Source organism: Vigna unguiculata, chromosome 9 (genome assembly GCF_037176805.1).
Source record: "Vigna unguiculata cultivar grain cowpea cultivar isolate G323 ecotype 2 chromosome 9, ASM3717680v1, whole genome shotgun sequence".
Taxonomy (NCBI): domain Eukaryota; kingdom Viridiplantae; phylum Streptophyta; class Magnoliopsida; order Fabales; family Fabaceae; genus Vigna; species Vigna unguiculata.
The window spans coordinates 7209172-7236876 of NC_140800.1; the positions used below are offsets into that span (position 1 = coordinate 7209172).

Below are 27705 nucleotides of genomic sequence, written 5' to 3' on the forward strand. Positions count from 1 at the left end.
TTTTGTTTACACAATGTCTGTTTCATCAAAACATTTATTCTAAAAATATCATTCCAGCTCTAAAAGTTACAAAAAAAGAAAATAAAAAAAATTCACAGATGATTTAAAATTTTTTAGTGAATTCTTGGAATAGCGATTTCAACGTACACAAAAAAAATTATCTACTACCAAGCGTTCCCATAAATTCTGATTTAAAAAAAAAATCTAATTTTAAAAAAATAACATAACTTTAAAGTATATATAAATAAAAAAAATAGTTTTCCTAATTAAAAAAAAAAAACTTAAATAAAAGAAAATGTGTCGTAAAAAAATATCTTGTGCGGGTCCATAACACATAGCATTGCAAGGTTTAAGAGAGGTTTGAACCATATCCTGTGATTTCTTTGATTCTCACTCCCAGCGTCGTTGGTGTTGGTAACGACGAACACAAGTTTCACCATTTTCATTCCTTCTGCTCGCTACTCCAATCCCTAAAAACGCAATGACATTGGCATATTCATTTCCCACTCCTCAGGTTCACGCATACCACAACCCAACCAGAAGAAGCCATTTTCAGATAAAACGCAAGCCTAACCGAACGCACCACTTTCTGTTAATACCAACTTCTTCACCTTCCTCGTTCCTCTTCTCTTGTTCCTCCTTTCCCCTCACATATTCCGATTCAACCCTACAGTTTCGCCACAACCACCTTCTCTCCACCGATGGCAATTTTGTGGTCGAAGACCTTGGTGCGGCGGTGGAGGAGGAGGCCAGCCAAACGGCGGCGAGGGTTTTCGTGCAGGAGCCGCCCTGGCTCTTCCTGAAGGGGTTGCTAATGCAGGAGGAAGAGATGAGGCGGAAGGAGGAAGAGATGAGGCGGAAGGAGAAAGAGAGGGAGAAGTACAATTGGCTGCGGCGGAGGCAGATTGAGGCGGAGACGGAGGCGTGGCAGAAGATGGTGGAGGAGTACAGGGAATTGGAGAGGGAGATGCGCCAGAAGATGTTGGCGCCCAATTTGCCGCACGTTAAGGCGCTTTTATTGGGCTGGTTCGAGCCTTTCAGGACCGTAGTGGAGGCTGAACAGAAAGCGCATCGCGCGCGTTCTAAGAAGCAGCAGGAATCTATTGCACCTCATGTCGACGACTTGCCGTCCGATAAGGTGGCGGTCATTGTGATGCATAGGATGATGGCCATGGTAATGGAGAATGAGGAAGGCTGCGTTCAGCTTGTTCATGCCGCTGTTCATATTGGCATGGCGGTGGAACAGGAGGTAATGTCAGTGTTTGGTTTTCAAATTACAAGAACGGGTTAGTTTCAGGTCTGGCATACTGTACATAGCTTGAAACTAACCTTGGGCATCAATGTAGTGATTGGGTAAAATCTTCCCCTTAGCTACCTTTTGAAATATTAGTCATTTTTGTCTGCGAAGTCCACTTGGAGTTGGCTTATACTTCGATGTGGCCAACAACTCTTGTGTAAGAGTGAGTTAGTTGATTGTGTCATGACACTAATGACGACAATGCAGAATAATAGAACTACATAAGCCTGTAAGGCCCAAGTGGTTTAGTAATGTATTGGACTTTGGAGTCAATTTGGATTAACTTCTTAGCAAACACTTGTGAGAAAAAGAAATAAGATGGATCAAGAAGGTAAAATGAATCAAACATTTTTCATCATTTTAACTTATACACTTCAAATTCTACCAAACGGAGAAAGTATGCTCTGCAGTTTTGTACAAATCTTTCTAATGTAACTAGAACACCAAGTCTTGCTTTAGGAAAGTCTTAACACAAGGGTTTACAATCAACCCAAACTGGACCTTATTCCAAGTCTGTAGAAAAGTTACCTCTCTGTATTCGTGGCTTGACTGAAACGTAATTGGTGCAGGTTTTTTATAGATGTTGATAATTAACTTGTTGTATTTCAGGTTAGGATTCATAAGTTCATTGAAGGAAGAAAAGCTAGCCGGAGTAACAAGATAGAGGCTGATGCCGAAGACAGTTTGGATAGTGATAAAGAAAAGCAAAGTAATCATTTGAACAGTTTGATTAAAAAAAGTAGACTGAAAGAAGTGCAGATGATATTGAAAAAAGAAGAAGGCAGTTCTTGGAGCCGGGACACGCAGGCCAAGGTTTCCTTTAGTAGTCACATATGTTGTATCTGTTTTGGTCATAAATATGGAATTTAACAAGTTAACTCTATTGTGCAGCTGGGAAGTCGATTAATAGAATTGTTAGTTGATACAGCATATGTACACTCTCCGGTTAAACAGTTTGGTGATACTCCACCTGATATCCGACCAGCTTTCAGGCACTGTTTTAAAGCCGCGCCGTGGCATCCAGGGTGAGGTTTCACTTTTTTCTTTGAGGGTGGGGCTGGGAGGTGGGCAGAACTTGATAATTAAGATCTAGGGCTTGAGCCCCCTAACAAATAAGTGACACTATATGATTATAGAAAGTTAAGATTAGTTGTTTCTGTGATCAGAGAAATTTGACTGTTATATGTAATGTGTCTTTAGAAAGTGAAAATACTTTAGATTAAGTAAGAAAGAGATTACAAGTTGACAATATAGTTGCAGAGCCTACCTAATGGTTTGAGAGTCCAATGCTCACAAAGGTAAAACACTCCCCAAGCTGCATATAAATTAAATGATTGATGTGCTCCAATCTTGTTATAAATAATCACATTCTAGGCTTCTAAGAGACTTGGTAAAAATATCAACTAGGTTAGATCGGTGTAATCGTAATGTAATTTGAGAGAATTTTCTTTTTGCTGAAATGACAATTAACTTCAATACTTTTGGTCCTCATGAAAAACTGGATTGCTAATGGATTGAGTGAAGTGACCAACACATTTCATTTTATAAGTTTGGCTTATTTTTGCTTGACTTTTGGGTCAAGTCACACGACTCAACAAAGTCATCTTCCTTTTGATAGATTTTTAAATGTCTTCCGCGATGTCTGCTTGTGATGCCATTACTGTGACATGTTTTGCAGTCACCATGGCTCAAATAAAAATTTCCTTGCCATTGCTATTTTATTGCAGCTAGTGGAATTTTTGCCATGGTGCTATTATAGTCACTTTTTAACAACACTGCTAATAGGTGCTAATAAATAGATGGAATGTTGTATCCTGTTAATTGAGAAGAGTTAGGACCTTTAGGGATTAAAGGTGCATATCCTCTAAGTGTCAATTTGATCCGAATGAGCTTGATTTGTGGTGGGAACATCCTTTGCTTGGGTGGTCAATTAAGTGACATGATCCTGGCTTTGAAACCATAATTGCGCAACAACAACAACCTAGTGTTGTAGTTGATTGTCTGAGCTATTTTTTTGCATGGGGTTAGTGGTACAATGGTAATAGTGATAGAAAAGATGAATTCAAGAGAGGAACCATGGTAAGCCATGAGTGATGAGGCCAAATAGGAAATGAACATGTGCACCATAAGAAGGGGAACATAATAGAGGGATTGTTGGATGGTGGGTTATGACAAAAATGGTCCACATGTTGATCATGTGTAGGTTTGTGGACCTCATGCTCCAACAAAGGTGGCATGTGAGGGTGTGAGCGAGTGCGTTGGGGGTTGTGACTTTGGCATTGTGGCTGCTGGTGGATGGCAACTCTAGTTGTGGAGGTGCTTAAGTGAAAAGCGAGGCAATGACAACGGAATTGTGGTTGATTGTGTGTGAGTACTATTGCACTGAAAATAGAAAGGGAAATAGCGGTATTGGAACAACCTAATACCATGTAAGATGTGTGTAGTGTAATTATGTGTATGACCACACTTGTGATTCTGTATTTTTAATCAATATAAAATACAAATTAAGGAAACCTATTGATGAGTATGATCTTTCATTTTAAGTTATACATATTTCCTTATTTAGATAATACAAAATAATATCTTTAATAGCTCTAGAGTCGGGAATCCAATGGGATGGAAACATTTTTGGGAGACTAAATCCAAATGATAGAGGAACCGTACTTGAATATGTTGAAGTAAAACTGCATCCTCCCCTTCCAAAGTGAACAAATACCAAAGGAGGCATTAGGAAAGTTTTGAATTGACTTCTTAGGATATGAACAAAGGGGAAGTTAGTTAAAATAGTTAGGATATAAGTGAGGTAGTTAAGATAGTTAGAATATAGATGAATTATTTAGTTATTTAGAGGGGTTGATTAGAAATAAATAGGGGAAGAAGGATGACAGATTCAGGTTTGGGGCTGTCATTGTAAATTGAGCATTGGATCTTTGTGCAAAGAGAAATCCTTTGTAAATGGAAAACCCTTGGAGGAGAGAATGTTCTCCTATTTCTTGTTCTTTTGTTTTCATCCCGTTCAATAAAAATCTTTCTTTTCTTTTCTCTGTTCAATTCTTGGTTCCCAAGTAATTGGTGCGACCTATTGGATTTGAGTTGTACGATGGAGAGTAGAGTGGGCACTTTGGAGAAATGGATCAGCGAATGTGGGAAAATGCTTGTAGATTTGAAAAAAAGGCATGATTTTTGTAAAGGAGAGTTTGTCGGACATAAGGCAAATCAAAGTAGTACTTGAATTCAAGAAATGAAAGGTGTTTTAAGATGTTGGGGAAAACTCAATCAACATAATTGCGAGGGTTGCAACATCACCATGCAACATTTTAGATTTGAAGCATAAACTACACAAGATACTGAAGTGTCAAGAAATCATTCTTGAAGAGAAAAGGGTGAAGAAACAACCCTCTCACATCAATAATATCAAGGGAATAAAGAGATCAAACTGTGGTTGGAGAAATGTATCTAAAAATAAGACGTCATGTTGGAGTACAAGATCACAAATAAGCAAAAAATTCAAGAGGAGATTGATCCCCATTCAACCAACCACGTCAAGAACACCATCGTATGCATGAATACTATTATAATACAAAGGTGTTTGTCTTGGACAAGAAAGAGAAACAAGACCTATTCTTGGGCAAGAAAGATGAACAAGACCTATAATTGGGCAAGAAATTTGAGGAAGCCACAATTAGCCCATTGGGTTGTTCCACTAATAAATCCCTCATGTTGTAGTTGGTGAATCTAACATAAACTCATAAATAATGCAATACTCAACTACTGTCACTTGATAGTGGGAGAATGGTGGAACAATCAATTACAACAGTCAACTTGTGAAAATCATAGTCTGAGTAATAAAGAAAATAATTAATGATGGAAAAATGTGTTGCGGGAGGCATGATGGAGGGGCCATGGAGGAAAGAGACAAAAAACACTGTTGAAGTATGTGTTTCAATGATGGAGCTATGGAACTCTTCGGTCTGGAATTGCTAGAAATTTCTTGCAGTTGTCAACAAAGTTTGTTAGTGGTTTTAAAGGTCGTCAAATAGTGGCCAAGTAAAATAATGTTCATTGAAAAATGTTTCTTGATATATTTTTTACTGTTTGACACATACCTATTAGAATCTTACTATACTTGCTTCAAATCTTACTATCGATACACTTTGGGTATCTACCAATCTGTATTCCAAGATTTAATCTTAAATAATTTTGTATCTTACAGTATATGTTTTTTACTTCCTCACCAATTCTTAAGAAAAGAAATTGAAAGTCAGGTAAACTTAAATTTTTAAATGAAAGGGAATTTGAAAAAGTACTTTGAACTTATCCTATTTCCTTATTGCATCTTTATATGTCATTCATTCAATGCATGTACTCTATTTAGCTATTTAATTTTGTTTTCATTCTTATAAAATAAAGGTTTCATAAACTTAATATAGCTAATATAGTTTTGTTTTGTACGTAGTAGTAAATAGTGTGTGATCGTGCTGCTATCACACTGGAGTGGAGCCGTAATAGAAGGTCTCTGTGTTCAACTTTGGTGTTGTGGTCAAGTTGCATTTTACATCCAAAATCAGAGAGATTGCACTGTTTTCAATGTTGTCTCAAAATTAGGGTAAAGAAAGAACTTGGACAAAAAATTCAAGGGTGTCAAATTAGATTTTTTTTATATATAAATTATCTTTTATAACTAAAAAAACTCTTTACTTTCTTTCTTCGTTTCTTCTGCTCAAAACAAGCACACATAGTAGTAGAATAAAAAAATATGACTATCATATCATAAAAAACTATTATTAAATGTCAAAGATTATGAAGCAACACTATAAATTCAAAATTTTAAAAATTTTACCATAGATAGCGAAAAACACAAAATTCCTAAATTTTATAATTTAGGTTTATACTAAATTGGAAAAAAATATAATTAGGTCAATTTCATAAAAGAATCCTTAAAATCATATATAGGTTCATACTAATTTGGAAAAAACTTAATTTGTGAGAAATATAATCATAAATCGAACATACATAACTCGTAATAGGATACTTAATATTGATCCATGAGAGATTTTGTGAGAATGTGTTCTTCAATCTCTATGTTCTCCAACTTCTGTTTCCCAATCTATCTATTTGTCTTTTTTTCTCTTCCCACATTTTCTTGATGACTTACGGTGAAAAAACCTTGAGGTTGGAGATAAAACCCTAAATCTTTTATTAACCAACGTTTCTATCAGATTGGTTTTTATTTTATTTTTTGTTATAACTTTCCATAATATAAATAATATAATAATATATAAATATAATTTTAAAATATATATAAAATAAAATAAAGAAACTTTGGGGGAGCCACGACTCCCCCTGTCATATCTATGATCCGTCATATCTATGATCCGCCACTGGTTGTGATATTTGTGGTAAGCACAACTCTTAGGTTTGGAGCTTTTATACATGTTAGTAGAGAAACAATTTTTTTTTTTTCAAATTTGTTTTAGTAGTTTTCTCACTCAGCAGAATGAATTAATTTATTTTCAGTGTTCTTAAAAAGATAATTTATGACAAAACATTTTACAAGAGAACAATTAGATACCACTACTACCTATGGTGCATTAAACCAAGCTATAACTCATATCTAGGGAAGTGGGAAATATAAACATTGCAGTTCTTGCTCCTCAACTATATGTATTTAAAACATGGTAGATATTGTTTACACTCTGACCAACTGTATATCTTGAAAGAGTAGGTAAGGAGTTATTCCTTTATCACACTTGCTTATAATCTGCAATTTCATATAACTTTTTTGTGCTTGTTTGTAGGCAAAAGTTTTCAAAGAAGTATGGTGTTATACAATGTGATCCCTTAGTCCTAGTTGGGCTTGAACAGTGTGTAAGTTGAGACACTGTCTTCCTTTCCTTAAGCAATATTATGTCATAGTTGAAGTTATTCTGTTCATAGGATAACTAAGTTATAGCTTCATGATTGTAAAGCCAATCCAGTATTATCTTACATGTGTGATTCTTGTAAGTGACAACTATTTTTTAATGTCATTCCCCTGTGCCAAAAGAACTAGCATTTGCATGCAGGTGAAGATAGATGCTCACTCCTTTGTTTTTTTGAATCTGTATAAATGTCTTTTTCTATCTAAAATCACCGAGTTTTGTTGAAATAGTGATATCTAGACTTCTCCATAATGTTGTTACTTTGTTCTGTTATTCTCAAATTTTTTTGCTATTAAGCATGCAATAGGCTTAAGCTAAACATCATATACTAATTCATTTAAGTCAGTCAGCATGCACTACAAAAAGGCGTGTAACATAAGGTTTTGACTTATAAGTGTCTTTTTTTGCAGGCTAAACATATGTTCATACCTTACATGCCTATGCTAGTACCTCCCAAAAAATGGAAAGGGTATGACAAATGGAATGAACGTCTCTCTTGTATTGTATTTGGAAATGCCTGCATTTTCTTTGATTTTATATCCTTATAACATGATTTATTATGTGGAGTTTGAACTCTTTCAAGACCCAGGAGAAAGAAATGTAACTAGTAAATGAACTTTTAGCTACTTCTTTTAAACTTAAAAATGAACCTGAATTTACAAAAAAAACAAAAGAATAGTGAAGGATGCAAGTAACTTTTAATTCTTAAAAAAATATTATAATGCTTCATAGTTTAGTTGCTTATGCATTTGTTTGTATAACATTTTATAACACTCTTTGTAGATATGACAAGGGCGGACATTTTTTCTTACCATCTTATATTATGCGTACTCATGGATCTAGAAAGCAACAAGATGTAATGAAGAGTGTAAATGCAGCGCAAATGCAAAAGGTTTTTGAGGTAGTGTATGTAAATTTCAAGTCCTTTTTTTCTTTGGGTTTATTGGAAGTGTGTGACAGTACTGTGTAAAAATATGATCTTTTAAAAGATTTGATGCATTGCATGCATTACCAAACCAGTCTTTATGAACAGTTTCAATTTTTGTAGTAATCTACGTTTTCAGATTCCCTGAGTTGTATCTCTAACTGCTAAGGGTGTAATGTTTTCATATCAAAAAGCACAATTGTTTTGTGCAGGCCTTGGATATTCTTGGAAACACCAAATGGCGAGTAAATAAAAGAGTGCTTGGAGTTGTTGAGTCAATTTGGGCTGGAGGAGGTAACATTGCAGGACTGGTTAATTGTAAAGATGTAAGCACAAATAAAGAATTATAGTTACTTATAAAATTTTTCTATATATGCAAATGAATATTTTTTATCTTTGCAAAAAATGGATAAACACGTTTCAAAATATAAAAGGGGATGGGGCAGATGTTGAAATCTTCATAAAAGATTGATTGTATTATCTATATTTTCCCCCGTTTACCTATTGCTTTTGCTGGCTAGAGTACAACGCTATGTAAAATGGGCGTTAAAAACTAACAACTTGGCAGGAATCTCAATTAGTTACCTAATACGAAGAAGCACATTAGGTAATAGGTGTACACTTAAAGTCCCAAACACATAGGGGCCTTAATAAGGGAAGGAGTGGAATGGGAGGAAGAAGTTAATTTTAGCAGTGAGAAGATAGTGGAATATATTATATAGGTCTTAACTCTTTTTTCTTGTATTGTCTTTAACTACATAATTGATGAATCTTGATTGAAAATTTCTATATGTGGTGTTTCGTTAGGGGTGTGTTAAGCTCTAGGGAAGAGAGAAACATTAAGCTGGAACAGCGTGTTTTTGAGATAACACAAATGTTTTATTTATATTGAGAAAAATGAATTAATACAATAAATAGAGGAGATATGACATCCTCCTATAACAAATGTATGATACGAGAATTAATCAAAAGTTCCTAATAATGCATACATAATCTAAATATTCCTTGCTATATAGGATCAACTCCTTATTTCTATAATTACAATAATATTTTTGACTATATAGGATCAACTCTTTATTTCTATAATTATAACACTCCCCCTCAAGCCGAAGCATATAGGTTGTAGGGCAGCTTGCTACAAATGTTATCACTCCTTGGTTCTTAGAGACTTGGTGAATATGTTAGCCAAAGAGTTGACAAATATAGTGGTGATGTCTCTAGACTCTAGTTTTTCTCCTATGAAATGACAATCCACCTCATTATATTTGGTCCTCTCATGAAAGATGGGATTAGAGGTGTTAGAAAGTGGAGTTTAAGCCTAAATCAACCCCTCAAAATCGGCTTAAACTCCACTTTCTAACATGGTATCAGAGTCAGGTTAAAGCCTATCTTAGCGAATTTTCTTGAACATTATGTTCCACCCGCTATCTCGGGCTGCTATCGGACCACCCATTTCTAGTCCCACGCACGAGATGAATATACCTCGGGGTGAGGGGGTGTGTTAGAAGTCCCACATCGATTAGAGATAAGCAGTGTTATTAGATTTCGGCCATGGCGGTGCCATGGCGGAAACTGGTAACGGTTTCCCAGCCTTCCGCCACGACAAGGCGGAGGCGAATCGGTTTTTTCATGGCGACTGCTTTTGGCATGGCGGGTGGCGGTGGCACAACGGTTGTGGCGAAAAAATTTGGACCCAAAAGCAAAAACCATGATCGTGAACTGAAGGGAAGAATGGTGAAGAATGGCAGCAGAAGAATGGCAGTGGCGGCAATGTGAGAGGGAGGAAGAAGATAACTTGAAACCCTAAATTATTCTTCTTCTAGTGTTTAATAAATTGGACTTGGCCCATTAAAAGACAAACCTCTGTAGATTTCTTACCATTCACTCTCATTTTTACCCTATTTTATTATTTCACTTAAGTTACTGCAATCACATAGCAGTGAAATTTCTTTACCTAAAAATTTTCTTACTTTTCTTTGACCAAAAAGTCCAAAGCATATTATTCCTTCACCACGGTACTGCAGTTACTGCCGCCAGTTACTGCTGCCAGCCACTGTCGCCAATTGCTGTCACCATCGGCCGCTGTCAGTTCCCACCGTCGGCGGCGGCCACTCCCAAGTTCTTTTTTTCATTTTTTTTTCTATTTCTCTACTTTCACTGTAATTATTTTACAAATAATATACCCATTTTCCAGCAATGGCCGATGATCATGATACTTCAAGAACATTTCATAGAAGTGACACTTGTTGAAAACATTGTCGTCCGATAAATGAATCAAATTTTTGCAATTATTGCAGGAAAGTTATGAAATGAGGAGTTCCTAGACATAATATCTACTTTTTCATTAAAAATTATGTGGTGGTATTTTATATATTTTTTTTACCACCATAACCCGTTATAGATTCCGATATAACTTTATAAAGGTTTTTTGAGTTGCCGATATTTTCTGTTATTCGATATCAATAACACTGGAGATAAGACAATTTTATAATATACAAGTGGGGTGCAAACCTCACCTTACAAGCCAGTTTTGTGTAGCTGAGTTAGACTTAAACTCCACTTCTAACAAGAGGCAATGTGTAATGTTGCTTGGCTCTCCCATACAAGGTGCATTTAAGATTTTTCTTCACAAGTGCCTAATGCCATTGTCCTATATTCCACTTCTGTACTTGACCTTGTCATAACATTTTTTTTTCTTACTTTTCCATGATTTTGAAATACCTCCAACAAGAACATAATACCTTGAAGTCGAGCGTCTATCACTTGGTTACTTGGCCTAGTTAGTTTTAGAAGACCTAACAATTTGAGTATTTCCCTTATCATTGTTAATGTGGCTTTTTCTGAGGATATTTATGATTGCATCCCAATTGTCTTGACAAGGAGTGTTTAAAAATTGACTTACGACTTGCAATGTAAAGGTGATGTCAGGATGGGTTGCAATGAAGTAATTTAGCTTACCAACTAACATTTTGTGTCTCCTAGGATCATAATAAGGTTTTTCTTGGTTAGGTACTAATTTGACACTTGGGTCCATTAGTGTGTCTACAAGCTTTACATTTGTCATCTTTGTTTCTTTTAGAATGTCAAGAACATATTTTCTTCAGATATGACCAAACCATCTTTGCATTATGCCACCACTTCTATACTAAGAAAATACTTCATGTGTCCAAGGTCTCTTGTTTGGAACATTTGAGCAAGGGTCTTATTTTAGTCATGCAATACCCTACTAATCACTATCTGTGATAAGAATGTCGTTCACATATACAATGAGATAGATATATTTTTAGAGAGAATGCTGATAAAATATAGAATGATGAGGATCATTTTGTATCATTCCAAATTGTTCGATGGTAGCTTGAAATCACCAAGACCATGCTTGGGGTGATAGCTTAAGGCCATATAGGCATTTGTGTAAACATCATACCATATAGATGACTTCCCTTGAGCAAAAATCCAAGAGGTTACTTCATGTAGACTTCTTCATCAAGGTCGAATGTAGAAATGCACTTTTGATGTCAAGCTGAAGCGGTGAGGCTACATGGGAGGGAGGTCGAATAAACTATGGAGCAAATTTATCCCTCCTGGCTTGAGGACAAGGATGATTCCAAAAGCAGTGGTAAAATGATAGGAACCTAAGTCTAATGGGTTTTGTGGGAGATCCCACTTCGATTAGATGAGGTCAATTTACAATATATAAGTGAGTGAAAACCTCACCTTTGATGAGGCCTAGAGATTGAGTGAGCCTCATGAACCACTAGCCCATGAAGTTAGTAAGGCAAGGTGGGGAGAAGTGTATATGAGAAAGAGGAATTGGATGGCTAAGGTGGCATGACTTAGTGGCAGAGTAGTTAGTGAAGAGAAAAGAAAAAATCAATCGTAGAGGGGGAATGGGAATCCTTTTCGTATTAGTTTTCTCAATTAGTTAGGGGAAGACAAGTTGTTTGGTAAAAACTGCTCCAGAGGAGCATAGCTTTGGGTAGTGGGATTTGTTATCCTTTTGTATTTTGCTTCCATTAACAAAATACTCAAACATCAATGTTTACTTCATTTCTTTCTTTTTCTTCTTGCTTTTAAGGTGTGGGTTTGTAACAACCTTACAAATCGATTTTGTATCGATTTTGTAGGGTTAAGTTAGGCTTAAAGTTCACTTCTTAGTATGATATCAGAGTCTATTGTAGTGTGGTTTGTTTTTTGTTCGGCTTATTGTACTACCCATTATCGAACCACTTTTTGACCACCAACAAATATCTAGTTCCATGCTTGAGATGTACATGCCTCGATGTGAAAGGTGTGTGTTAGAGATCTCACATTGACTAGAAATGAGGTCAATTTACAATATATATAAGTGAGTGTAAATGTCATCTTAAAAGTTGGTTTTTTAAGGTTGAATTAGGTTTGGAAGTCCACTTTTTAATAGGTTTCGGTTAGTGGTCCAAGTGGAGAAGCCTCTTAAGGTGTACACTGGAAGAGTCAAACATCTAGGGCTTTAATTCTCACTTTAGGTAAGAAGTGTAACGGTAGTGGAATCCATTATTTATGGAAATAATGTAATTTAGGGATAGTGAATTTTATTTTGAAAGATAATAGTATCTTGGGCTTGGTTTGCTGACTGTTTCTTCTTGTATTGCCTTTTACTGCAGAATATACTTTTTTGGTAGAGTTTTTCTGTAAAAGTTAAGCCTTATCCAACTAAGTGAGGTAAAAAGGGGCTTTTCATGAACTGAAAATACATTGATTTGACAACCTTATGACAGATTTTGTGAAGTTATAAATGGGACCAGAATGAATTGGGGGTAATTAATCACAGCATAAATTTCCAAATTCATCCAAATGGCCGAAATCCATACAAGTGCCTGGAAATTGTTTTATCAATCATATTATTAATTCTCAACTTTGCATATATTCTTGTTTGACTTGTAGGTTCCGTTACCAGATAAGCCACCTGTAGAGGATTTAAAGCTAATTCAGGAGTGGAAATGTGGTCTAAGGAAGGCGAAAAAAATTAATATGGAAAGGCATTCTCTAAGATGTGACACTGAACTTAAGCTTTCTGTAAGATCTTCCCTCTCATTGTAGAATAACTTTCATGTGATACATTTAATTCTATCCCATGTTTCACTAGACCAGTGATAATTAAAACAAAATAATTTCTTAAAACAGGTGGCAAGAAAAATGAAGGATGAGGAAGGCTTTTATTATCCGCACAATCTTGACTTCCGTGGCAGAGCATATCCTATGCATCCTCACTTGAATCATTTAGGTTCTGATCTGTGTCGAGGACTACTTGAATTTGCAGAAGGGAAGCCTCTAGGAAAGGGTGGACTAAGGTGGCTGAAGATACATCTAGCAAATTTGTATGCTGGTGGTATTGAGAAGCTATCTTATGACGGGCGGTTAGCATTTATAGAGAATCATATTAATGATATAATTGATTCTGCTGATAACCCTGTTAATGGAAATCGTTGGTGGTTAACGGCTGAGGATCCTTTTCAGTGTCTTACTGCTTGTATTAATCTATCAGAGGCGTTAAAAAGCTCTTCACCAAATTCTTTTATTTCACATCTTCCAATTCATCAGGTAAATTCTTCATTACATGCTTTTAAACAATGTAAAAAGGAAACTGTGCTCTTTTCGTGTTCTTTTCATATTAATCAAATTATGTCTAAGTGAAGACCCTGAAAACAAAATTAGATTTTCAATAAAGTTTTACCATCTGAATGCAATAAGAGAATGCCAAAAAACAAGAAAAAAAGAAAATATAAATTTGGTACTCAACCTCTTTAAGTGAACGCTCTGTGGGCTTTTTGGTGTTGCAAAACTCTATGGTATGAGATTACTTTTCAGTTTATAATTTTTTCTGTATGAATAAAAATATTTCTGAGTAATGCTGCTCTGATGAATTTTTAGGATGGTTCCTGTAATGGCTTACAACACTATGCAGCGCTGGGAAGAAATGAAGTAGGTTTACTTGTCTGACTTCTTTTGTTTTGCAATCACTCTTAATATAATCTGTTCTTTCGAAATTTCTATACTTTGTGGATTTGTTTATGATTTTTCTGTTGTATAATGTTTTTATATAGCTTTCTTCAACATTTGCACTCTGATTATTTTTCATTTTTTCTCTTTTAGCTTCATTCATGCTCAATTTCTTATTTAAAATCTTATTTTTGTTGTATCAGAACAAAATTGATCTGAAAACAATTTTTTACCGAACATACCCAATCAAATATTGATCTGATATATATATATATGTTTTACGGTACAATACACACACACATATACATGATTATCAAACTCGCGAGTTAACTCGTTAACTCGGACGAGTTTACATGCTCACTCATGCTTTCCGAGTCAACTCTTTCATTCTTATGCCCCTTATGCAAGCAATAGGAAAATTATTGTTGCCAATGACTCTTCGACAGTCGCAGGATTTGGAGATATCCATTTACCCTCCAAACCTATTCATAAAAATGTTCTGCATGTTCCAAAACTCTTGACAAGTATTTTCTCCATCAAAAAACTCTTGAAATATTTCCCCCATATTTTTGTGTTTTTCAAGAGCATGACTCAGGGAGGAGGATCGGACTTGATCAGCAAAGAAATGGGCTCTACTACCTAGAACCATCCCAAGAATCCAAAGTTGACCAACCCATGTCTCATCTCAATATATCAAATGAAGCCACTCTTTGGTTGTATCATTGTCGCTTAGGACATCCATCATTTTCTGTTTTTAAAATTATGTTTTCCCCTCAATTTTAAAATCTAGATACCTCAAAGTTGCTTTGTGAGGCTTGTGAATCAGCTAAACACACCTATGTGTCTTTCCCCATTAACAACAACAGAAGTTCACAATCTTTCCAATTAATCCATAGTGATATATGGAGACCATCTACTATATTTAATATCTCTGGCAGAGAGGAAAAATAGGCATTTGCTTAACACCACCCAAGCACTTCTCTTTCAAGGGAAAATTTGAAAAAATTGTTGGGGAGAAGCTGTCTTCACTGCTGCGTATATGATAAATGGGCTTCTCTCGCATAACCTAGAGAACAAAAGTCCACTTGAAACCCTAAAATATTATCTCCCTCACTTCCTGATCTCAAATGGCCTCATTCCTAGAATATTTGGATGCACAACTTTTGTACATATCCACAACCAAAATGGAGACAAACTTGGTACTTGGGCTGTTAGTTCTTGGTTATTCACCAACTCAAAAAGGTTACAAGTGTTATAAACTTTCTTCTAAAAAATTGTATATCTCCATTTATGTCACTTTCATTGAAACTTGATCTTTTTTCTGCAATGCTGGCTTCCAAGAAGTTCTTTCAGGAGATTGTGATGACCACCTTGAACCCTTTGTTCTGTCACATCACGTGCTCTAACTGAAGCCTACAAAAATGAACCTACAACTGAGCAAATTAATTCTAGGGCAGAGCACCCCAAGAGTTTGTACCCATAATTTTCCCAAAAAATACTGGAATAGTCAGAGCAGCCCGAGAGTTTGTACGCATAATTTTCCAAGATTCAAGAATGTCTACACAAAAGGACGGGCATACCAAACATGTGGCAAGTCCATGAATCAAATCCAAGTTCTGAACCTGAAACTACAAACATTTAAATCAGAATTTCTACACTTTGTTTACTAAACATTCAGGGAAAGTGGGGGTAAAAGTACTTCTAGTTTATGTTGATGACATTATATTGTCTGGAAATGATGAAAAGAGAAGGAAGACATGAAACAGAGACTAGTCCAGTAAATTGAACTAAAAGAGCTGGGAAGATTAAAGTAGTTTTTAGGTATTGAAGTAGCAAACACTAACCAGGGAATTTTCATATCTCGGCAAAAATATATAACTGTGTGACTTGTTATGCATAAAAAATATCTTAGATGACTTGAAGATTAATTTGGAGGGAACCATGAAGCTCTACTGTGATAATAAATCAGCAATAGACATTACACATCCATTGAACATGACGGAAAAAAACATGTAGAAATAGATAGACACTTAATCAAGGAAAAATTAGAAGAAGGTTTAGTATGCATGTCATACTTTTCTTCAAAGGCAATAGGTAGCTGATGTGCTGACAAAAGGACTCAATACCTCAGACTTCCATTATCTCAACCAAGCTTGAGAGAGGGTGTTGAAATATGGGTATTAATATTGCATTTACTGTACAATAAATATAGTTCGATTAGATAATAAATATATATATTTGTTTGTAAGAAATCCCTAAAATTAAGAGATTGGGATTAGGAATTTATTTGGTAGGTTTGCTCCATATTTAGAGTTTTTATGTCAAGAATTTATTTCCTTTACTTATGGAAATTTATTTATTTTATTTTAGGAGTTTTATTTCCTTTTAATAGGATTTCGTTTTTCCTTTAAAGACCTATTTATTGTTTCTTCTTGAGATTAAGAAAAGTAATTCCATAATTATTTCTTACTGCCTACACATTTTTTCACAATTGCAATGATTGATAATTACATTTGTATGACAATTAAGGTGTGTCACATTCTAAAAGGGCTACCATGGTAGTAGTCACTGCAGAGTTTATTAATCTTTGGCACCTACATATTTGGTTACTTTTCTTTTGATATGTTTCCTTCCATTACTAGGGTGGTTAAGTGATAACTTATTTGATTTTATTTTCTAATCTCTGATTTACCATTTTATTTACTGGAATAAATGTACTTTCTCAGCTGGAGGCTGCAGCAGTTAACTTAGTAGCTAAGGAGAAACCTGCTGATGTATACACAGAGATTGCTCTTAGGTATATTAAACTTATTTTAGCTACGTTTCCTTTTTGTTCTAATATTACAGTATATTCACCTCTGAGCATTTCTTGTTACTTCCGTACTCCCTCACCTTATAAAAATGTTTACATACTTTTCCTTTTATGGAGTAGTTGCATTTTTGTGTTATCTTACTCATGACCGACTATGCTTTTGTGTAAATTATCCAAACTCAGAACTTTTGTGGTCCATCATCCCATGTATGTCCAATTAATTCTTGTCATAATTGCTTTGGACAATTATTATTTTAATCACTTAATTACAATATGAGTAGGGTTTATGATATCATGAGACGAGACAGCAGCAAGGACCCAGATACCTTTCCAAATGCTTTGTTAGCAAAGGTGTTGATTGATCAGGTCAGTCTTTATTTAAATTTTCAAGGTTGTGCTGATTGCTAAATGATATTGATTGTATTTTTCGCTTTTCCTATTCTAAACTTTTGGAAGTATTCAGATTGATAGGAAACTGGTCAAGCAGACAGTAATGACTTCTGTTTATGGTGTTACTTTTATTGGGGCGCGGGAGCAAATTAAGAGAAGATTAGAGGAGAAAGGTGTCATTAATGATGATAGACTTTTATATGCTGCAGCTTGCTATGCAGCTAAGGTGGGTATCAACAACATTATATTCTAGGATTTTAGCTTTTTGAGATTGCGATAGCTTCTTTGATGGGCCATTATTAATCTATGATCATTGCTATTAAGCTATATGAAAGAGAGAAATTGAGATAAAGCCATGTATCAGACACCATATGAGAATGTTTTATGTATACTGAGAAAAAGGAGTCAAAACAATAAATAAAGGAGATTTAATATGGTATGAACATAAATAAGTGTTCCAAATTATAAAGATATTATATGAAATGTATTTGATTGCTTTCTCTCGATGTAAATTAAGTATTCGTGCTGTCTTAGTTACATACGATTTCAATTCAATGTCTCTCTTTCCTATAGTTTATCAATTTTGTTGTTAGGTCATTTCTTCCTGGAACGGTCAATTCATGATAGAATAGAACAATGAAGTTTGCTTTCGCTAAAATATCAGCATTTATGAAAAAAAAGGGAAGAAAGAAAAATCTTTATAGACATTTTCTTGATGTACTTAAACACTCTGTCTTTTTGATTCATGTTAGGATTTTTGATCAAAATTCTCAAACTTATTTTCGATAGGTAACATTGGCTGCCCTTGGAGAAGTTTTTGAGGCTGCACGTGGCATCATGAGTTGGCTTGGGGATTGTGCAAAGGTAGCTCTTTTGTCACTGTATGTTTGGTTCCAAATGATGCTATTAGCTCTTATGCATGTATTTATATAATGTGTATCTGCATTTTTGCTTTGTCTCTTTTCTTGAAAAGGGTGGCTTTGGAACTTTCTACAGGTTAGGGCTGTCTAGAAATAATTATGTGGAATTAAAACTTTTAATAACTTCTAAAGAACTAAACTGTCTTCCAAAATCAGTTTCAATACTGATTTGTTATAGAAAAAGGTCAGTGCACTTGCACTAAACCTAAAATATTTTCTATAGAAAAACAACTTACGTTGTTCGTCTCAGGATTTTTGCTGATTTTTATATTGCCCAAATTGTTGGAGACGACAACTAGAATATTAATGTTATAAGAGTTTTGCTACTTGTCTCTTCATTTTACATTATTAAAGACAACAAATTCTCTGCTAACTAACAGGATTTTTTTAAACTCAATTATTCTACTTATTTGTCGAGCTCAACGTATGAGTACTTCTACAATGGACAATGGAATATTAGTAACCACATCTGTGTATATGGTCCATTTTTCAGTTCTATTCAATTTGGATGAATTATTCTTACAATTTAATTAAATTTTTAAGAAATTGGTTCTGTTTAGTTATTTTGGAAAACTGTACTACAGGTGATTGCTAGTGAAAATCAGGCTGTTTGCTGGACCACTCCTCTTGGTCTTCCTGTTTTACAACCATACTGTAAAACTGAACGTTATCAGGTGAGTCTTCAGCATATTAATATTTTTTCATCTTCTTGGTATTTGTTGAAATGAAGAGAAACCAGGAGACATGAGTTATAAAAAGAAGAGACAACTGAATCTGTATTTTCTAAAAATGAAGTAACTACTTTATCTAATGTATTAATATGTCAAAAACTAACTAAATTTAAGATTACATTTCACTGAATTCTAAATTCTAATTTCTTCAAATTACAAAATCATACTAAAGCTTCCATGCTTGTATAATGACCTCTCCAGAAAAATGACCATCGTGTAGCCTTTGGCAGAAAAACTATAATCTTGAATTAGTTCAACTTAACAAGAAAAATAAATAAAATACTATAATCTTAAATCCTACAGTATGCTTCAAGAGAAATAGTGGTTGACCAGCCAACTTCTTGTTTAGAAACCGATTCTGTAAAAATATGCAAAACTTGTTACTTGATATATATTGTAAACATTGTTTGGTCATCGTATTGAGGCTCCTCAAATTCATACATAGGTCTAACAATGATGGTGAAGATGAATCTTTTAGCCAACCATGTGTAAAAATACATGCCTCCACCTTTTGATGTGATAAAGAACTACAATATGGATCAAACACTCTTCTTTCTTTGCTGGATGCAGACTTTAGAAATGTGCACAACACAACTAATAACTCACGTGCTATGTTTGAAAGGATTGGAAATATGGATGAATTAATTTTCCACCAATCTAGAATATACAAATCAGCACTTGTATCAAGTTCTTCCTTTAAAATACTTTTGAAGCTCCAATATATTTGAAGAGTTTTTAGCTTTGTTTGCAAATATTTATTTAGTTCATTCTTGCAACTAGGTTTGTCTACATGTGCTTGTTGTGTGACATTGAGTCCCCCCTTTATGACTTTTATATTCACCAAGCACCAACTTGAAAGAAATTCCCAATTTTGACTTTAACACATCTTTTATGTTTTTCTGGATCAAAAAGTTGATCATTTGTTCAATTCATTTATCTCATTTTATATCTAGGATCTAAGACAACAACAATTATTTGTAACATATTCAACGTGTTAGAATCACCTAATATTTCCCATCTTTTCAGCGATATTAAAATATTAAATGTTGTACTGTTGATCCATTTCAAAATCCTACCACCTCTAACATGGACATATCATTGGAAAGATTAGAGGCAGCATAGATGCTAAAGTATTTGTTGGAGATCTCACATCAGTTAAAGATATGACCAAATATATGAAGGGCGTGCAAATCTCACCTTAGAAATTAACCTTGCAATTATCCGAGCTCTACCAACATGTATTCTAAATCCAAAGTTTTGATTCCATATTAATGTTAATATTCGAATTAATAAACACAGGACAATTATTAAAGACCGAACACATGCTCAATTACTTCAAACATTAACGGAGTTCAAACAAAACTAATGGAATCAAAGTTTTAGTACTAAGGCTATTCTTTCTTTTTTCTTATTGCACTAAAAAATGAAACATGTCAATACTTAATGTTCTCAACTGACTATTTATCCAATATAAATTATAGAAAATATGAAACCATTGTCAGGTGCCAATAATTATCTATTTCAATCAAATTATATGGATTTAAAAGTTTTTGGCTGATCTCCATATGTTTTACTAATGAATCTCACCATTTACGGCAGATAAGAACATCTCTTCAGCTTTTGGCTTTGCAGAGGGAGGGGAGTGCTGTAAGTATAAACAATCTTTATATTCCACTTTTATTTTCTTTTTGAACTAGTTTAGTTATTATGATTGTATTCCAGGTATCTGTCAAGAAGCAGAAAAGTGCATTTCCTCCTAACTTTGTACATTCATTGGATAGTTCGCACATGATGATGACTGCTCTAGCCTGCAATGATGCTGGATTATGTTTTGCAGGTTTGAAATTCTCATTTTACCACAGAAGACAACAAATATATGTGAATTTTCCCTTTGGAGTAATAAATTAATAAATAGTAGTTGGTTCTTTGTTATACTCTTTAAAGGTATTGGAATTGTTTGTTTTGTCTTTCGTGTTTTTTAATTGTATTACGAAGTACAGATGGAGTTGAAATCAATTACTTTTACCATTGTGAAGAAAGTGTAGTTTTCTTGACTCTTGCGTTTAGAGGAGTTCCTTTCTCATGGAATCTGTGGAGAGAAATAGTCTATATTCATGTGATAGAATCCCCCCTAAGCTGAGGAACATGTATATACATATATGATATATATATATATATATATATATATATATATATATATATATATATATATATATATATATATATATATATATATATATATATATATATATATATATATATCATACTAGCATTACCTTGGGATGGCCCTAACCCATATACAAATTACATCTGAATACATCTAACAAATTCCATTTTTTCTGGTGAAGTTCATCAATAGAGAAACTTATATAATTGATATATGTATAATAAGTGACTAATTTTCTTTTTTTTTGAAAATTGCTTATTCGCTCTCTTTTTGTGAGACAGAAAATTCTATCTTAGTCTAGTAGAAGTTTGTTTAAACCAACTTCACTATAATCAACGTTGTCAAACTCGAAAGATTGCATAAATTCGTGGAAGCTTGTAAGAATTTACTTAGATAAAAATATTATTGAAATATCTATAAATAATATAATAATTTGATATTATATGATTCTATAAATAACTTTTTATATTTTCCTACTGGACTATTATTATTAGTTTATCATAGTATATATATATATATATATATATATATATATATATATATATTTTATTTTTTTTTGTTTTTTAAATATATATTTTTCTAATAATATTATTCTTTTATCATAACTACTTGGTTTTGTGATATATTATACTTTACATGTAATAAGGAAGTTTTTGAACCTAAATGGAGGTCCAACACTCAAACATAGAAACAGAGGAGTAAGAATAACAGAGCTAAAACCCGTGACTCAACCCTCTACCGCAGCCCTAAATCTGAAATTGCACGGGGAAATGGTAGTAGCGACAATGGCTCACGAATAGAGAGATCCTTCCACGAGAAGAGGGAGAGAGAGAGCAACGAAATACATTAGTAGACTTGTCTCATACATCATAACAAAACAGCATGTTGAGAGGAAGAATAGACATCTATTGAAGTTCCATGCTTTCTAATGTTCAATACAAATCTCTTGTACATCATTAGTGAGATGCAGTTCTCGGTGTTTGTTTTTTAATAAGTAAAATGCCTTCTTCATCTCTTGAAATCAAATTCCTCGGTCCCTTGTTTTTCCAAATGATCTTATTTCATATCTCTCCTAAGGTATTTGGTTGTACTTGTTTTGTTCATAATGTCTTTCCAGGTTTAGAAAAAGTTTATGCTAAGGCTATTAAATTTTTGGGATATTTTCGTTTTAAAAAAGGGATACAGATGATATTCTCCAACTACCAAAAGATAATATGTCAATTGATGTCAGTTGTTCTTAGGACAACCCTTTTCATGTCCTCCAAGGAAACCCCTATTTCCATTCAATAGGTTCTCCTTGTTCCAACCTTTGGTCCTCTAATTATTTTTGGTTCTGTTAACACCAACCCAACTGAATACCAATCTGACATTACTCCACTACCTCTCCTTACATACCAACTCAAGACACAAAGAGCTCCTCCCATTCTTTTCCAAATCTATCATGATCCATATCCTCCTCCAACGAATTCTCATACTATGGATCCTTCTCTATCAACTCGGAAAGGTATTTAGTCTACACGTAATCCATATCCTATATTTTTTTGAGTTACTAGTGTGTCTATCATATTCTTTTTTTTTCCTTTGTCTATCACCACTGTTCCTAAAAATGTGCATGAAGCACTTGATCATCCTAGATGGTGATTAACCATGATTGACGAAATGCAATAAATGTCATGTGGAAGGTTGGTTTCTCCCATCTTGAAAGAAGACGGTTAGTTGCATATGGGTCTTGCTATGCAAAGTGATGTTTATCACTTTAAAACTCAATTGGAAGCTAAAAGATATACACAAATTTATGGATTTAACTATTGTGATAATTTTTTCTCATGTGGCCAAGTTCACCATAACTAGACTTTTTGTGGCTACTATTTGCCATTGGCCATTTGACTAGCTTCATTATTAAAATGTTTTCCTTCATGGTGATTTTTGAGGAAGCAATTTACATGAAGCAACCACTTGGATTTGTTACTCAAGAGGAGTCTAGTCCTAATGTGTTAACTACACCAGTCTCTCAATGGTCTTAAGCAGTATGCTTGAGCTTGGTTTGGTAAATTCAGCCATATTGTGTTGGTTTTTTGAAACAAAGTGAGGCAGATCATTTAGTTTTCTATTGTTGTACTTCTACTGGAAGTGTGTTTATCTAATAGTCTATTTTGATGATATAGTTATCACATATATTCATACCACTAAGATCTCTAAACTAAAGGACCACTTACTCAACCATTTTCAAACTAAAGATCTTGGTTATTTGAAATATGTTCTATACATAGAAGTGCTCAATCAAAGGAAGGTATTTTTATTTCATAAAGAAAATATACTCTTGACATAAAGGAGATGGGGTTAGCAAATTGTGAGTGTATTAATATTTCTATGGATCCAAATCCGAAGTTGATGACCTAGGTGAAACTGTGTCAGATTCAAATGGTTATATGAGGTTAGTGGAAAAACACATTTATCTCAGTATTATAAGACCTATTATTTCTTATGTAGTTGGAGTTGTTAGTCAATTCATCCAAAATCTTCACACTGATCACTGGTATGATGTTGTTTGCATTCTCAAATATATCAAAAAGACTCAAGGTCAATGATTATTATATGAGGACAAAAGGAATACACAAATTGTAGGGTGTTGTGATGTAGATTATGTTGGTTGTCCTATTTATAGAAGATTCACCATACGATATTGTATATTCATTGGAGGGAATATTGTCTCCTGGAAGAGCAAGAAACAAAATTGTGTTGTTTGATCAAGTAGAAGCTAAATATAGATTTATGGCTTAAGCCACATGTGAAATTCTGTATATTAAGCAACTCCTTCAACCGTGAAATTTTGTGAAGTTGAGCATATGAAGTTGTATTGTGATAATCATGTAGCTCTTTGTATTGGTTCCAGCCCAGAGTTTCAAATAAGGACCAAACACATAGATAAAGATCTATAGTCATTTTATCAGGGGAGAAGTTGTTGTCCGAGGAAACTTAACTGGATTTATCAACTTTCATATTACCAAGTTTTTGAGAGGGTCTAGAATTCAGTTTATATGTTCTAAACACGGTGCATACAATTTATGTGCTCTAACTTGAGGGCAGTGTTAAAATTATGGTTGTTATTGTATTGTAGTATTGTACAACTTTCATAAAGCTGCTTTTTGGGTGTATGTACATAGTCTAAGGGTTGAGTGTTATATGATATATTTTTTCCTTGTAGTGAACTCTTCCTTTTTCTCATAATTAAAATTTACGTCACTGAGGTTTGGACTCACTGTTTTTTCGTCACATCTAGATTTGAGTATCTCATTCCTTTGAATTTGTCTTTGTTAAAATAGTGAACACAGACACTTGACTGAATACCGTGTGTAGGAACATACAGTGTATATGACTTTATATTGACTCATTACATCCATTATGCATGAAGAGAGAGGATTTTTTTCCATCTAAAATAAATAATGCATAGCTATAGCAAACAAAATATACTGTTCTGATTCTTAACAGTCTCATTAAATGCGTTCTGAATAGTGAATATACAGAAGTTCTTGAAACCGTGGTTGAATCAACTTGCATTTGAAATGCTCAAGATATCTACTCTAAAATACCAAGAACATTGAGAATATCTTAGCGTAAGCCATTTTTATGAATAAAAAACCAGTTTTAGCTTTCAGGTTCTATAAATATATTTTTACATTTATTCACATTCTAAGTTGAACTTCGATAAATTTGAGGGGCTGGGGTCAATGTCTGCAGAAGAAATGTCTGTTAAGAAGTGATATCTTAGTGCTTAATTATTGTGAAATTATTGTTTGCAGGGGTTCATGATTCATTTTGGACACACCCTTGCGATGTTGAGAAAATGAATCAAATTCTGAGAGAAAAATTTGTGGAGCTTTATAACATGCCCATACTTGAAAACGTAAGTACTTCCTCTGGCTCAAGAATTGTATGCTTATTTTCTTGAAGTACTTGGAGTAAAACTAATATTTTTTTACTCTCACTATCAAGTATATACAACGTTCAATTGACCTTAATTGTAGGTGGAATTAATGTTTTTCTAAATTTAAAACACCAGACTGGAGAAAACAAAAGTCATAGGCTATTTTCATGATGAAACTTTGATTTGTTGGCAGTTACTCGAGGGCTTCGAGACAACATATCCAGGATTGGCTTTCCCCTCACTCCCAAAGAGAGGTGAATTTGACTTAGAGAAGGTTCTTGATTCTCCGTACTTCTTCAACTGAACAATTCTCCAGTCAAAATTATAAGTTGCAGTCAAAGTATTCGCACTTCCAATGATGAACGTATGGGTTGCAATTCATCCTTTCTGGAAATGGGAATAATGATCCAACGTTTCCTCTGGAGAAGGCCAGGAGGGAAAGAAAACAGGTTCTGAAAATATTTTGAAAAAATTCTTGTTCTAGAATGCCTATAGCTGGTATCAAGATGTATTTAACACGAAGCGGCATAAGAGATAAGCTTTTATCTCGCATCAAATTTATAATCACACTTTGGAGAAGGAACTCGCCATAGAATTTTAATGTTGGTGATGTTCAATACCTGAATTGAGTTGCTGCTGCTCAATATACGTGGCTACTTCTAAACGCGTGCAGCAGAATCTTCTGTACAGTGCGGAGCTTAGGGCTAGTGCTAACCTTAACAGTTTGCTTGTAAAATTTATGTTAGTGTATTATATATAGTAGATCAGAGGAATATCATTACGGATACATTCAGCTGTGATTCTTTATTTCTAATAAAATTATTTATTTACTTGAACTTCAATTTAGAAGTTTCTTATTATATTTATTGAAAGAAAATGTAAAGGTTCGTCTATGTTATTTCTTGTCTAGGGTTTTGGGTTTGTGGTAAAAATGGGATGATGTTCATGTAACAAACTAGTGCCTTCCGAAGTATAATGAAAAAGCTATGAAATTCTTTGGCCTGTATTAGAGTTTCTTCAGAAAGAGGAAATGCACAAATATTCAGTCTTGTGACTGTAAATGTACAGAAAATTAAGTGTATTATATTGTCACTGGATAAAATACATGCTATGTTTTGTTCACATCAGAACAAATAAACAGAAAAGAAAAGATGTGACGGTTAGAAAACAGTTACTGATGGTTACAGAACACTTTAACCTTCTAATAACGGAATAAAAAAATACAGAACAGTACAGATGAGTGATAAAATGGCACTGTCAGTGCAAAGTTAATTAAAAACAAATTTATATAAAGAAATAAAAAAATGAAAAACTACTTAAAAAAATACTACTTTAAATTGTAAAAAAAATTATCAAAATTTAATTCTTAAAAATTATTTTTTTTCCGTATAAAGTCGCAGAATAAGAGTTTTGTCACTTCCGGAAAAGTGAAGGATAACACAATCCGACATGCTCATAGCACAATCGTGATGGTAGAAGCACGCAACCCGTACAACGATTCAGAGGTCAATCGTTATTTTCAGCATGGTCGGATGTAGAAAGCAATCATAGTCAATCTTCTTTCAAAACACATAGCATAAACTCAAATTATAGAACAGAATATGGACCTGAAAGTTCCACAAATATTTCAAATATAAACTTTAATAGAAAAAGAAGAAGAAAGAATTCAAGTATAATTCAAATTAAATTACTCACATAAATACTAATGCAAATAAATCTGTTTTTTTTAAGAAGTAAATTTAAATAAGTTACAACAAAATATATATTTTCAAACATTAACCTTTTTACAAATAACTCCAATTTCATTCTAACTAAAAAAAGAAATATATGTAGCCAACTTTTAAATTCTTCGATAATTAATATCTTTTTCACTTATGATGTTATTTTGATCACTTGAATTTAAAAAACATATTCAATTAAAATTAACTAATAACTATTAGAGGATAGGGAGTATTCTTGGATTGAATATCGTAAAATTCATATCATCTCATGAACAAATAAGTAATTAAATATTTGTTTCAATTTTTTATGAGTATTCATAAAAATATTCATTTAGTATTCATCATTAATTTTATTTACAAATATTCTTATATATGAATTTTTTTTTGTCATTCCTAAACAGAAAGAACAATGAGAATACAATGTAATGTAAACCTCTTTTAAGATATGTCAATATTCTTTTAACAAAGACATGATGAGATTCAAAAGGAGAAGTCTTAAAGTGACATGCATCATTGACAACAAAATTGGACTCGAGATGAGGTAACAAAATTGGAGTAAAGATGAGTTTTAGTAACATAGTGACAAGAAATATATTTGTTACAAGGAGTGGATTTAGTAACATAACTTTACCATATTTAGACGATTTGCACTTAGATATAATAAAAGATATTAAGATAGTAAGTTTGAACATAACTCAATCCTACATAACTAACTTAGTAAGATGAGATTTGTCCCAATTTATATACTATAATTTGATCTTGTTTTTAGTCGATGTGAAATCTTTAATATACAGCTCATGTTGAGGACATTGTGTGCACACACCGTAAACATCAATCATGGGAGGTGTGTTCGATAACAGGTAGCACAATAGACCAACTCTTAAGTCAGACGAACTCTTATGATTCTTATACCAAATTAA

General features: G+C 33.7%; 1 protein-coding gene across 2 annotated transcripts; it reads left to right on the forward strand.

The window, feature by feature from the left end:
• Positions 1-351: 351 nt before the first annotated feature.
• LOC114164015 (DNA-directed RNA polymerase 3B, chloroplastic-like) lies at positions 352-25906 on the forward strand. Of its 2 annotated transcripts, XM_028048464.2 has the most exons (19): positions 355-1249; positions 1907-2110; positions 2189-2322; positions 7096-7165; positions 7629-7687; positions 8002-8119; positions 8356-8469; positions 13064-13195; positions 13304-13720; positions 14051-14101; positions 16846-16916; positions 17213-17297; positions 17395-17547; positions 18111-18185; positions 18826-18915; positions 20572-20619; positions 20695-20809; positions 24940-25043; positions 25258-25906. In XM_028048464.2, exons 1-19 carry the CDS (start codon positions 482-484, stop codon positions 25366-25368), a joined length of 2919 nt encoding a protein of 972 aa, XP_027904265.2. In that variant the 5' UTR covers positions 355-481; the 3' UTR covers positions 25369-25906. The 2 variants fall into 2 exon arrangements, with proteins under 2 accessions (XP_027904266.2, XP_027904265.2); XM_028048465.2 differs by lacking the exons at positions 18111-18185; positions 18826-18915; positions 20572-20619; ... (1 more) ...; positions 24940-25043; positions 25258-25906 and adding an exon at positions 17915-18067 and having other exon boundaries at positions 352-1249.
• Positions 25907-27705: the final 1799 nt, after the last annotated feature.